The 14745-nt window shown below is 25.3% G+C and overlaps 5 protein-coding genes across 5 annotated transcripts; 3 read left to right on the top strand and 2 right to left on the bottom strand.

The window, feature by feature from the left end:
- Nucleotides 1-438: 438 nt before the first annotated feature.
- cgd7_440 (RIO-like kinase domain; N-terminal region conserved) lies at nt 439-1905 on the top strand (the record flags this gene model as incomplete). Its single annotated transcript, XM_628232.1, has 1 exon — nt 439-1905. A coding segment is annotated over one exon (1467 nt), but the record flags the coding sequence as incomplete, so codon positions are not given.
- A 71-nt stretch (nt 1906-1976) lies between these two features.
- On the bottom strand, nt 1977-2939 carry cgd7_430 (cyclin-dependent kinase-related kinase, putative; the record flags this gene model as incomplete). The annotated part of the gene is made up of 1 exon (XM_001388330.1): nt 1977-2939. One exon carries the CDS (start codon nt 2937-2939, stop codon nt 1977-1979), a length of 963 nt encoding a protein of 320 aa, XP_001388367.1.
- Nucleotides 2940-3748: 809 nt separating this feature from the next.
- cgd7_420 (protein with DEXDc plus ring plus HELICc; possible SNF2 domain) lies at nt 3749-9877 on the top strand (the record flags this gene model as incomplete). The annotated part of the gene is made up of 1 exon (XM_628231.1): nt 3749-9877. The coding sequence occupies one exon, from the start codon at nt 3749-3751 to the stop codon at nt 9875-9877; it is 6129 nt and encodes a 2042-aa protein (XP_628233.1).
- A 1705-nt stretch (nt 9878-11582) lies between these two features.
- On the top strand, nt 11583-12800 carry cgd7_410 (hypothetical protein; the record flags this gene model as incomplete). Its single annotated transcript, XM_001388329.1, has 1 exon — nt 11583-12800. One exon carries the CDS (start codon nt 11583-11585, stop codon nt 12798-12800), a length of 1218 nt encoding a protein of 405 aa, XP_001388366.1.
- A 790-nt stretch (nt 12801-13590) lies between these two features.
- On the bottom strand, nt 13591-14634 carry cgd7_400 (hypothetical protein, signal peptide; the record flags this gene model as incomplete). Its single annotated transcript, XM_628230.1, has 1 exon — nt 13591-14634. The coding sequence occupies one exon, from the start codon at nt 14632-14634 to the stop codon at nt 13591-13593; it is 1044 nt and encodes a 347-aa protein (XP_628232.1).
- Between the last annotated feature and the right edge of the window lie 111 nt (nt 14635-14745).

Raw genomic sequence — 14745 nt, 5'->3', positions numbered from 1 at the left:
ATTAATTACTTACTTTTTTTGAAAAAAAAAATTTTTTATTCATTTATTTGTTTTATAATTTCTCAACTTTCAACCATTTTCATTAAAAAATGGCGGCAGAATTCTGCCGCCATCCACGTGATGCATTATGGTACCGATAATAGTTAAGAAGAAATTTCAAAAAAAGAAAAATAGCAAGAAGGTTTATGTTAAGTGGTAAATTTAAGAAATTATTACTAAATCACTGATTGATTGCAACCAATTTAGTTTGTAAAAGATAACTGAAGAGTTGAAATTGTGGAAAGAAAAATTCTTCATCTTTTCAATCAAATAAATCTAAAATTACGTGTCAAAAAAAAATAATAATCAAGGTTAAAAATATATTTTATAAATAAATATAAGTGTTTTTGTCTTTGTTGATTATTAAGAAAAAGAAATTATAGGAGAAGACTTACATAAAATACAAAAATGAAGTTGGATGTGAGTAATATGAGATTCATCAGTAAAGATGAATGGAGAATATTGACAGCAGTAGAAATGGGTATGAGAAACCATGAGTATGTATCTCCACAGCTTATAGAATCGATTAGTAATTTAAGAAGAACAGGGAGTTATCAATTATTGCAAAATCTATTAAGAAATAAATTAGTATCTAGAGAAAGTAAAATATATGAAGGGTATAAATTATCGTATTTAGGATATGATTTCTTAGCTTTAAGAGCTTTAAATAAGAGAGGAATAATATCATCAGTAGGAGCAAGAATAGGAGTAGGTAAAGAGAGTGATATACATATAGCAGCTGATGAGAATGGGAAATTAATATGTTTAAAGTTACATAGATTAGGAAGAGTATCTTTTAGAAATGTTAAAAATACAAGAGATTATTTAAGAAATAGAAAGACTTCATCTTGGCTATATTTATCTAGATTAGCAGCTTTGAAGGAATACAGTTGTTTAAAAGCATTGTATGAAAATGGATTTAATGAGGGTGAAATTAAGGTTCCAGAACCAATTGATTGGAATCGTCATGCTATAGTTATGGAATTAATAGATGCAGTACCACTTAATTCAATTCGACATTTAGATGATCCATATGGAGCATTGGAAAGACTAATGAAAATGATTATAAGATTAGCAGATTGTGGACTTATACATGGAGATTTTAATGAGTTTAATTTACTAATAGATTCCAAAGAAAATATAACATTGATTGATTTTCCCCAGATTGTTAATACTGACCATATTAATGCTGAGATGTATTTTAATAGAGATGTTAACTGTATTATTGAGCTTTTTAGAAAGAGATTTGGAATTCAGGTCATGGAGTATCCAAAATTTGAGGATGTTATTGTATTTACTAGTGATAATGTTCATAGCTCAAATAAGATCATTAATATTGGAAAGATTGATAGGGATATGAATAGGCTTGATTATTTGAATACAATAATTTCACAAAATAACGGAAAGAATAACTTAGATGGATCAGAATTACATGATAATAGTGAAATCTCACATGAAGAGGACGATTCAACTCAAGAGGAAGAGGAAGAGGAAGAGGAAGAAGAAGAAGAAGAAGAAGAAGAAGAAGAAGAAGAAGATGATGATGATGATGATGATGAATACAATTGTCGAAACCAAGACCAAGACAATAGCGATAACGAACATCAAGAAGAGGAAGAATACGATGAAATAATTGACAAACAAGAGTATGATGAGTTTAAGGCAAGAGCTATTAATGAAAGAATAAATAATTTATGGCTTCCTAGGAAGAATAAGACAACACAATTTGATAAAGACAGAATAAGAAAGTCTTTTGTGAGTCAATATGACAAACATCATAGTTCTAAAGGTAATTCTGGATCCAAAAAGAGCAGAGAGTATAGGAAAACTAAAGCAATGATAGATAATATAAAGAATGATTATTAAAAATTTAGTATATTTTATTATAGTTAATTATTAATTCTAATTTAATAAAAGTCTTTTGTATTAACTTTTTGTTAGTTTTTAAAGTAATTAAGTGGTAATTCGGAAGGATCACATGGAAGTGGATAACTTTTAAAATATTCATGTTCTAAAGCTTGACTTGCTGAAATTCTTTCTAATGGATTAAGTCTCAAAAATGATTGAATAAGATCAATTGCCATTTCTGATGCATTGGGAAAGATATCTTTAAAATTTAATGGAGATCTTGGACTAAATTCACAATATAAAGGTAATTCTTTAGCTTGTGGCCAATTATCTTCATTTGGGGTACCTAAAAGTTCAAAAATACGTCCAAGTTGTCTAACTTCATCATCACCAGGTAATAAAGCTTTTCCACCTGTTAAGAGTTCTGCAAAAATACAACCTATACTCCACATATCAACAGCATGAGTATATTTTGTGGATCCAAAAAGTAATTCTGGGCATCTATACCATAATGTAACAACTTCAGGAGTATATTCTCTACGTGGTTGTCCATAACTTCTAGCTAATCCAAAATCACCAACTTTTGCTATACCTTTTGAATTAATAAAGATATTAGCAGGAGCTAAATCTCTGTGTATAATAAACCAATTATGTAATTCATTAATTCCAAGAATTATTTGTTTTAAAAGACATTTAATATGTGATTCAGAAAATCGAATTCTATTTTCAAAAACTTTTCTTAAATCACTTTCCATATAATCCATAACTAAATTAATAAAATCTCCTTGAACAAAAACATCTCTTAAACCCATAATATTTGGATGATTAATTTCATTCATTATTTTAATTTCTCTTAAAACTGTGAAATGAATACCACATTGTCCAACTTTTTGTCTAGATTCTGTTAAATCTGAAGGTAATTCACATATTTTCACTTTTTTTATAGCTACTATAGTATCACTATTTTTGTCTATTGCTTTTTCTACTTTACCATAAGTACCTTGTCCAATATGTGCATTAATTTGTTCATATCTTTCTGAAATAGAAAACATAATTTTTTTTTTATTGAAATAAGAAATTAGAAATCAAATAAATTAAATATTGTATTATTAATTAATAATTTTATTTTATCTTGGATCTTTAAAATTGTTTTAATAGATTATTTTTTTTTTTTTTTAACTTAACTTTTTTTCTTTGTTTTTTTTCCACCTTAATAATTTAAAGTAACTGAAATCCAAACAAGAGTTTAACAATTTTTCATTCAAATACAATTATTTAAAATATTATTGTTTTCTATAAATATTGTATTCACTTTACTCATTTAATCCTTTTATTCGTTTTTTTCATTATTTATATTATTTGTTTTTAAAATGAGATAATCAATATAACACGTGTTTGGCGGTAATCTGCTGCACAATTAATCATAAATTTATTTCTTGTATACCGGTAATGTATTATATAAAAAAAAAATTATATTATAAAAAAAAAAAAAAAAGTAAAAAATTATTTTTTAGATATTAAATAAAAGTTTGGTATATTAATGATATATTAATGAATATTTAAATATATTTTATTTAATGGTGAAAATATATATAATATTTGATATCCAGATTACTAGTATTTAAAATAGATATAAATCTAATATTTTTGGATACATATTAAAAGTGAAAAAGAGTTTTTAGGGATTTGAATGGAAAATTATCATTTTATATTTTTAATTAATGTGAGTTAGAGATTTATATTTCTTCTTCTTCTTCATCTTCTTCATCTTCTTCTTATTCATATTCCTCTTCCTCCACTTATTCTTTTTCTTTTATTTCTTCTTTTTTTTTTTTTTCTTCTTCTTATCACTTTTTTGAAGATGGTTAGATTTAAAGCAAAACCATTGAGATATGGAGGAGTTTTATATCAAGATAAAGAATATTTTATTTTAGAAGAAGATAATTTAAAGAAAGAAGAGAATAATTTGGATTTAAAATTGGATTTAGATAATGATTTAGATTTGGATTTAGATTTAAAAAAGCCAAAAAAATTGAATAAAAAAGAAGAATTAGGAATAAAATATAATAAAAGACAGATAATAACCAAATTAAATGATTTAATTTGTTGTTTAAATATATGGGAAAATATTAAAATAACAATTATTCAAGAAAATGAAAATATTGATTTTATAGAAATTATGAATTCTTTAAATGATCAAAATAAAGAGTTTATTGTACATATTGGATTATTAGAAGAAAATAAATCTAAATGTGAATTTGTGATATTGAATGATAAATTTGAGAAAGAAAATATAGAATATGATGAATTAAATATAAAAGAAGGTATTTTAGGACGAGGAACAATAAGTTGGTTAAATTTAAAACCAAAAATACCATATTTTAATGTTAGAAAGGCACTAATATTATTACAAGATGCAGGATTTATAACTTTTACTTGTGAAATATTGGGTGTAAAGAAAAGTTATAGTTATAATATAAGAAACTTTAGCATTGTAAACTCTGATACTTCAAACTCTGGGACTACAAATTCCAATACTGCGAACTCCAGCACTTCAAACTCCAATATTTCAAATTCCAATACTGCGAACTCCAACACTTCAAATTCCATCACTGCAAACTTTGGGACTGCAAACTCCAATACTGCAAATTTCAATACTGCGAACTCCAATACTGCAAATTTCAATACTGCGAACTCCAACACTGCAAATTTCAATACTACAAATTCCAACACTGCAAACTCCAATACTGCGAACTCCAACACTGCAAATTTCAATACTGCGAACTCCAACACTGCAAATTCCAATACTGCGAACTCCAACACTTCAAACTCCAATACTGCGAACTCCAACACTTCAAACTCCAACACTGCAAATTCCAATACTGCGAACTCCAACACTTCAAACTCCAATACTGCAAATTCCATCACCACAACCTCTAGTAATTGCTCGAGATCTAAAGGAATCGTATTAAATATGAATATTAAAATGTATTTAAATAGAACTTCTTTAGATGGAAAATTGTTATCTAGAAAAAAAGATGGTAAAAATAGCTTCAAAATCTTATTCTCATGGCTTAATGAAGAACTTAAGCTTCCATCTATTGAAAATTATACTTATAATCAAATCAAAAATAAAAAAAATTCCTTTCAAACAATACAAATTAAGCCAAATGAGTTATATTCAATATTTCAAGAATATAATATATCCATGAAAAGAATGGGATCTTCTTCTTCTACAATAAAACAAAATCACGATTGGAATAATCATTTAGGTTTAGTTTCTGAGTTAAGAAATTACCAAAAAGATGCAGTTTTGTTTGCTTTAAATGTTGAAAAAGAAACAGTAAAATTAAATATTGAATATCCACCATATTGGTATTGTTTAAAAATACCAAAAAAAGAAGAAAATGAACAAGATTTACTTTATTTTAATATGATAACAGGTGAACTTTCTTTCAATATTTTACCATCAGGAGGTGGTCATTTTACTATAAGAGGAGGATTTCTATGTGATGAAATGGGATTAGGTAAAAGTTTGGAGATTATTACTTTAATTTTAATGAATCCAAGAAAAGAATATTATTATTATTTGAATTTGAATAATAAAGAAGAATGTTTTAAAAAAAATTCTTCTCTTCCTATTTTTAAGTACAAAGATAACAATAATAATAACAATATAGAAATTGAATGTCCATGTGGAGTTTTTAAGCCTTTTAAAGATTATAATATAGTAGAATGTAAAAAATGTCAAGTTAAATTTCACTTTGAATGTTGTATAAGTGATAATATAATGAATTTTAATCATTTAGATAATATTAATTTACTTTGTTCATTATGTCAAAGTATTGAATTAAATGAGAGATTAATAGTAAAAGCTACTTTAATTATAGCTCCTGGAAGTATTGTAGATCAATGGTATGATGAATTTAATAAACATTTAGAAAAAGGAAGACTTAAAGTTGTTAAATATCAAGGAGTAAGATATATACAAAATTATTTGAAAAATAGAGCATTAAATAAATTAAATAATAAAGATATTAATTTAGATTCAATGACTAATAATAATGGAATAATATTAACTAGAAGAGATATTTTAAATTATGATGTAGTTTTAACATCATATGAAATTTTAAAAGAAGAAATATATCATGTATTAGATCAAAATACTATTACAAACAAAAGATCAATGAGATTTAAAAAAAGTTATCCTATTTTAGCATCTTTAATTACTAATATTGATTGGTGGAGAATAGTTTTAGATGAAGCTCAAATGACTGAAGGTTATTCTCTTGTTTCAAAAATGACAAGTAAATTAATATGTTATAATAAATGGTGTGTTTCTGGTACTCCAATTGTTAGATCTTGTTCAAATGATTTGATTGGTTTATTATTAAATCTTTCAAATGTTGGATTTGATTTAATTAATGACACTTTATATAAAAAGTATATTGGATACTTGTCTAGTATATTGTATATTAAGTCTAACAAAGGTAATACAGAATTTCAAGGTGGATCTGAGGATCAAGCCGAGGTTCGAGCTGAGGATCAAGTCGAGGATCAAGTCGAGGATCAATCCCAAGAACAAGCTGAGGACCAATCCCAAGATCGAGCTGAGGATCAAGATTACTCCCAAAGTCGACCCCAAAATCAACCCAAGGACCCCAATCATATGAATGAGAATGAAAAAGAGCTCTTAACTGAGGAAAAGTTACTAAAGGAAGAAAGATGGTTTGTATGTGAAAGTGGTTTGGATTATATAACTAATGAGTATATTTCAATGATGAATTTAATACAACATTTAGAGTATGTTGTAGGTTCATTATTTTACAGGAGAGAAATGAAACAAGTAAAAGAGGAAATATGTATACCACCAGCATTTTATGGAAATACTTATTTAAGTTTATCTTCAGTAGAAAGATTCTTTTATATAAAACAATGTGAATCAGGTTATAATAGTATAATTAATTATAAAAGTCAAGAAAGTTTTTTAAGAAATAAGAAAGAAATGGATTCATTGATTACAATGTTAAGACTTGCTTGTATACATCCACAATTAGGTATTATGGGTATCCATAATAAAAATAAAGATGATGATAGTAAATATTATAATTTAGATAATCATAATGATACGGGTATTGTTTCTTTAAATACAGGATTAAAGATTATGACTATGGATCAGATTTTAGATAAATTATTAAATAAATGTAGAATTGATATTGAAGAAAGTGTAAGAAAATATGTCATGAATACTTTAGGTTTAGCAGGTATTCATTTTACAAAAAAGTCCAAATATGATGATGATGATGATAATAATAATAATAATAATAATAATAATATGCAAATGAACAAGTCAGTTTTCTATTATAAGCAAGTACTTGATATTCGTAAGGAAGATAGAGTCGATGTTTTGCAACAAATACATACATTATGGAATCTTGGAGAAATATGCAATGATGAATTGGAGAAAAAAGAACTAATGAAAGAATGTAATGATCTTGAAAATAAATATAGAAGTAAATATTTTAAAGAATATATAGAAAAACATGATTTGTTTATTAAATCTAAAGATAAAGCAAATTCATTATATTCTGATGATCATTGGTGGTATATATTTAAAAAAAAGTTTAATATGTCTACTAAAGGAGGAATCAGTGAAGAGGATCTTTTATTAGATAGGATTGAGAATTTTCAATATGAATTTAAGAGTGCAAAAGATGGTAACATTGAACATAATTTACCAAGTTTTAATAGTATTCATGGTCTCATTATTACTTTAGATCTCAAAGTTAAGCAAATGCAAGAATCTCGAACAAAACTTTTACACCAGCTAAAACAACTAGAACTATTGAGGTTTAATAATATCCAAGATCAAAATACGTGTTCAAGCCAAAGTATGAGCCAGAATTTGGATGTGAGCCAGAATTTGGATGTGAGCCAGAATTTGGATGTGAGCCAGAATTTGGATGTGAGCCAGAATTTGGATGTGAACCAGAATTTGGATGTGAACCAGAATTTGGATGTGAACCAAAACCGGAACTTGGATGTGAACCAGAACCAAAACCAAAACCAGAACTTGGATGTGAACCAAAGTCAAAACTTGGATGTGAACCAGAACTTGGATGTGAACCAGAACCAAAACTTGGATTTGAGCCAGAACCAGAACCAAAACCAAAACCAAAACCAAAATATAAAATCCCAACTAATTCTTGATGAAATCATTGCAAAAGTCACATCTTGCTTTTTCTGTCAACAAGGACAAAATAGTCAAATAGAAGATAATCAACAGAAAAATATAGGAAAAAAGAATAATAAACTTATTCAAAAACAAGAATCTTGTATATTTTGTATTATACAAACCCATATTGAAGAATTAGAATATTCACTATATACTATAAAAAAGAAAACTTTTACAAGGCTTAGTGAAAGTAGTAATAATAACCATAGTATAGAAATTGATAATAATCAACAAAACAAAATAATTCATCATGATTCTACATATTTAAGAGATTCAGAAACTATTGCAATCTTAAAGTTTTTAAACAAAGAATTAAGAAAAAAATTCTTTAAATCAGGATCTAACTCAAAAGATGAAGAAAAAGAATTAGAATTTGAACAAGAACAAGAACAAGAACAAGAACAAGAACAAGAATTGAATGAAATGGATGATTTTTCTTCTATTTCAAAGATTTCAACAAAACATATCAAGTATATTGAATCTTTAAAGATTGAACTTTATAATATTAAAGCATTTGTATCAGCTACTAGACAATTAATTAATTCTTATTTAGAACTTATTGATTGTAAACAAAGAATTCAAATAATTCAAAATAATCAATCAAATTCATCTTCAAATCATAATAATATTATACATATAAGTGAAATTCCATTTTTAATAGAAAAATATGAATCTGAACGTATATCTGCTCTTGGTGTAAGAAGAAATCTAAAATCACAACAAAAATTTCTTTGTCATCTTAAATTACAACAAAGATCTAAAAAAGATTGGAAAAATGAAATTTTACAAGAAAAAGATCATGAAAAAGAGAAAGAAGAAAATCAAGATCATGATATTTGTCCAATATGTTTAAATAAATTAAAAGATGATTATTCACAAGTTCTTTTACCTTGTGCTCATATCATTTGTATTGATTGTTATAAATTAATTAGTAAAAAATCATCATCTAATCATAAACTTAAGAATCAATGCCCTAAATGTAGATTGAATTTTCAAGATACAAATGTTGTTTTAATAGTACCTGATAATGATAATCATAATATAATAAAAGAAAATAATCTAGAAAATAATATTAATTCTTCAACATCTTTAATTAATGAATCATTAAATAAACCAAATCAAGTAGATTTTGGTATTGATTATTTTAATACAATACAATCAATAGAAATACTTGGAAATTTTGGAACTAAAATAGAAGCTATTATTAAACATATTAAATGGATATTAAATAATAATAATGATAAAATTATCATCTTTTCTGATTTTCAACCTGTTATTGATATTCTTTCATCTGCTATGCATTTAAATGAAATACTTTTTAAAAAATATTGTGGTGGTAAATCTGAATATCATATTATCAGAGAATTCTCATCTTCAGAAAATTCAATAGATATAAATTACAGAGTACTTTTATGTAATCATTTAAATGTTGGAAAAGGAGTTAATATTACTGCAGCAAATCATATCATTTTTGTTAGTCCTCTTTTAAATAAATCTGATGAATTACAAGCTATTGGTAGAATTATTCGTATGGGTCAAACTAAAACCCCACATATTTGGAACTTTATTATACATAATTCTATTGATGAACTTATTTTCCAATATTTATTCAATTTTTATAATAATCAAAATCCGCATAATCCTTCATTTAATTCTAATAACCAATATTCTTTAAACTTAAAAATTATTCAACATGTATCTGACACTAATTTCAAACAAAGAGAACACACAATCGAAGAAAAACAACCAAACTAGTTGATTTAGCTAATATAGTTTTTAAAAAGTAAAAGAATGATAATGATAGTGATAATGATAATAGTGACAGTAATAATAATAATTACTACTATTACGTGTACAATTAACAGTAATTATTTACTTTTCCAATAATTTGGCGCTAGAACGCTTTTTCTAATAGAGGCGCGCAATTCATGCAAATATATATTTTCAAATTTTAATTTATATATTAATTACTATTGTGGAGGGCGGTCTTTTATTTTTAATAAATAAATCATGTAATTCTTTTTTTTTTTTTTTCTTTACTTCCTATCTTTCTCTATTATAAAGTAGTAAAAAAAAATCCTATATTATTATAATTGATGAAATAATTTTTTTAAAAAAATGTTCCACCAAAAAATTACAAACAAAAATGGAAATTTCCAAAATAATAACTAGTGGTTTCCTGTACTTAATATTTACTATGCGTGTGTGTAACTTAGGCATAATATAATATGTCTAACAAAAATATTAAATAGAAAAAAAAATTAATTTTTCTGAAAATTATTATTTTATTTTAGATTTAAAGAAATAAAGAAAATTTTTTTGTTTTGATATTTATAGGGGTAAAATTATCGTTATTTGGAAAGGAATAATTAAGATTTTAATAATTATATAATTGCTTTTGGACAAATTAGATTGAAAATAAAATAATAATATTAATAATAACTGGTTGGTAATAATATTCACCAATATAATTAAATATTTATAATAGTACATTAATAAGAAAAAAGAAAATTTAATATACAAAAAAAACTGCAATAAGGAAAAATTATATAAATAATATTATATATATATTATTATATATATAATAATAATAATAATAATAATAATAATAATAATAATAATAATAATAATAATAATAATATTAATAATAATAATATTAATAATAATAGAACAAAAGTGATGTTGATAATATAATGAAAATATTGATATATCATTTGACACACTTAACATATATATGAATGAATAAATAAATATAATATATATATATATTTATTTATTTATTTATTCAAAAGAATTGAAATTAATTCAATAACATTATCATTAGTGAATATAACTATAGAATATAATATTTAAGATATATTAAACCAAATTTAATTTGATGAAAAAAAAAATCAGAAGTAAGAAACTGGGTTAATGATTATTAGATATTTGAATTCACCTATAATTTAATTAAAGTTGAATTGAATCATTGGTCCAGTCAATTTATTATAAAATAATATCTTTATATATTTATGCCTAAGATATAACAATTAAAGTGATAGTAATATTGTAATTATTGCATTGGGTTATTGTTTTATAATACAAAAAAAAAAACTTGATTAGTGAGAAGAGTGATTATGCAAATATCTCAGTTAGCTAGGTGATGAAGTTATTAATGCTTTGTCGTTATTTTCTTTTCTTTTGGATAATATAATTTACAATGAATAAGATAAATTTAAAATTTTAATAGAGAAAATGGATGATATTATTAAAATAAATATATTGAAAATAAAGTTGAATATAATAAATCTAGTTTAATATTTCCATTAATTCAGAATTTAGTTTTTACATAAGTATTTCATTTGATAAAGAAGTAAATAATTCCCGATTAATCCCTAATTCAAGAAGAAATTAATAAATCATTGAAAATTTAAAACAAAAAAAAAAAAAAAGATAACAGTATTACCAAACTTGAGAAATAATGGGTATAGGTACAAGAACAGGAACAGGAACAGGGACGGTAGTAATGAGACCTGGACCGGAATTCTGGAAAGAAAGAAGATTGGATTTAATTAAGGATGCACTTAAATCACTTTATATAGATAGAACTAGACCACATCTTCAAGAACTTATTAGAAGATTAAAAGAACGTGTAGATTTAGGTGCAAATTATAACTTGCAAATGTTAGTAAAAGATTTAACAGAAAATGAAGAAGAGTTCCTATTATTTAGTAATGGAGAGATTTATTTTAGAAATTTAAATGTTCCAGATAACCATTGGATTGATCCAAAAAATCCGAATAATCCTTATTCCCATGAAATATGGAGTGGATTTTTACAATATATTAATAACTTAGTCTGTGTTAAAGGAGAAAGTAATATTAATGGTTCAAATACAATAAATAATTCAAATAATTACTCAATAGATTCCAAAGGTCATGAATTAATTATAAATCAAAAAGAAAGTGAATCAGATTTTTTATTAATACCTCTAAATTCAAATTATTCAAATTCTCAAATTGAGCCTGATTTACTTAGATATCAATTTAAAGGCGGAAGATATGGAGTAGCTATGGAAATACATAAGGCAAAAATCTCTCAATTAGAAGATCTATCATTGGGGGAATTGTCCCATCTAGTTCAACTTGCTATTAATGGAGGAATTCTACAATATGAAAATAATGTTTTAAAGCCGAGATGCACATGTGTAAAGATTGCTGCTGCTGCACTATCAATGGATGTTGATCAAATTGAAAGTAATGAAACTCCTAATGATGATTCAAACTGCTCAGCATTAATTAATAGATTAGAAAAAAAATCATTACATAATAAACTAATAGACCTAAAAAACGAACTTAATGAAATTTTAATTTTGTATCCAAATGGCATATTATTAAGTTTATTAAAAAGATTCTACAATAGATATTGGGGAAAAAAACTTTCACCAACAACTTTTGGTTATACACATATTTCAACTTTATTATTATCAGATGAGCTAAAGAAAACTTGTAGATTATATTTTGATTCATTAAACCATGTAATTGTTCAATCAACTCAATTCAATATTCCAGAAAATGTCAGACTTTTAGAAGAAAAGAAATTTCAAAAGAAAACCTCTTTTTTGAATTCTGACCTTTTTGTTCCCATTAGAAATATGTCAGATATTTCTTTTGAGTATATGAGACTATTAAATAAATAATTTTATTTTTTTTTTTTATTAAAGAAAAAAAGAATAAAAAAATGTTTTGGCGCCAAAACTTGACCTATTAATTCAATTACATTTTGCATGTAAGAATGCATGCAGAATTTAATGAAGAATCAATTAATCTGTTCCATCTATATTAAACTTTGAATTCGAATATATTTAAATATAAAACAACAAGAGATGATTAACGAATATGATAATGATTTAAATAGAAATTAAGCATGAAAATCAAGCCCAATAAAATCAAACTAGCGAAATGGTGAAAGATTTTTTTTTAAACTAATGACTAAAATTTGGATTATTATTGGTAGTCTTTTAGTTTTGAGAGAAATTTCACACTATTATTTATTATTATTTTTTTTTATCATTAAAGTAAAAATTAAATATGTAATTTTGATGGTGTATTTCATAGCTTTATTTAAGACTTTGGATGTGCCAAATTACTCCAACTTACTTTAAGTTATGAAAGAAAAAATGTAGTACTCATTGAAATAATTATTACACGTAATTCCACCATCAAATCCCTTTATTATCCTAGATTTTGAATTTTAGTGAAAGCGATAAATAAATAAAATATTGAAATGCCATTCCACCAAATAATAAATTTTATTTTATTTTATTTAGAAAAAAAAATGAAAATGGTGTATTTAACGCATTTAAATACAACAACACATACATTTTTAGAAAAAAAAAATGGAAATCTTAGATTCTTCTCATCCTTTTTGATGATGATATTAGTAACAGAATTATTATATCTTCAGGCGTGGAGTAAATCTAATATTCATTAAGCAATAATAGCTGGAGAAGAATATGCCGTTGGACGTTTTAATGCACTAGCGAAGTAAGCAAAATCATCTGGTGAAATATTTCGGATTTCCTCAGATGTACATAATTTGAATACGTTTGCTTTAATGCATGAACATTTATCTTGGTCTAATATTGAAGTTGCAAGCCAGGATTGGAAAGATAATCTTTTACAATCTTCATCGCAAAGCTCATTATTTGCAACAGGAATATTCTGTGGTAAAAACCATCCCTTTCTTAATGCAGAATTGTACAAATTCTCCATTCTCATAGAACTTTCTTCATTTAATGAAAATGTGACAGGATATGCTGCTTGAGAAATAAAATCTACAACAAATCCTAATCCTCTATCATTAACTCTATCCAAATCTTGTGGGCAATTCTTTTGATGTGGTCCACCACGTATAATATTTTTGGCTTGTTCTACAAGTAAAAACATCATACAAGAGTACTCTGGTGGTAATCCTTCATGTGGATCCAATAATTTATCAACAGATTCTTCATTTCCAGATAAAATAACCATCATTGCGTTGGATGAACGTATTGTATCTAAAATAGTATTTTGGGTTGCATCTACCAATCCATCTTGATCATTATCTAAGACACTTGCTAATAATTCTGTTAAATATGATAATTTATCGTCAGGTACTCTATAATCACCAAGTATATGAATTCCAAAAGCAGAAGTAAACTTTGTTAATCCTGCTCTTGTGAATCCTGATTCTGGGATTGTAGATGGTTTTATGTAAACTTTGTCATCTCTTGGTTGAGATGCAAAAACTTCTGAAGGGAATACTGCGTTTTCACAATTAGGTTCATTTTGTAGTGATTTCATTGATAATAATTCTTCTGAAGTTGATTGATTGTTTGATTTCAATGTATGTGTAGCCTTAGTAGTTGATGTTGTAATCATTGAATCTGGATGACCATGCTCTCCTGGATTTCTTACATTCAATGTGGGTGCTCCTCTAACCACTAAAATGATTATTGAAATCATATATAATACGTTTTGACAGAACTTCATTTTGACCACAAAATTCCGGCAATTGTTAATTTTAATCTTCCCTGTATTAAACTAGTAACAAAACAAACTTCTCTTGCTTTGATTGCTATTTCCTGTTGAAATAGATTTGAA

The sequence above is a fragment of the Cryptosporidium parvum genome, chromosome 7 (assembly GCF_000165345.1).
Source record: "Cryptosporidium parvum Iowa II chromosome 7, whole genome shotgun sequence".
Taxonomy (NCBI): domain Eukaryota; phylum Apicomplexa; class Conoidasida; order Eucoccidiorida; family Cryptosporidiidae; genus Cryptosporidium; species Cryptosporidium parvum.
The sequence above is the reverse complement of the archived record's forward strand: the minus strand, read 5'-3'. Positions and strand labels throughout refer to the sequence as shown.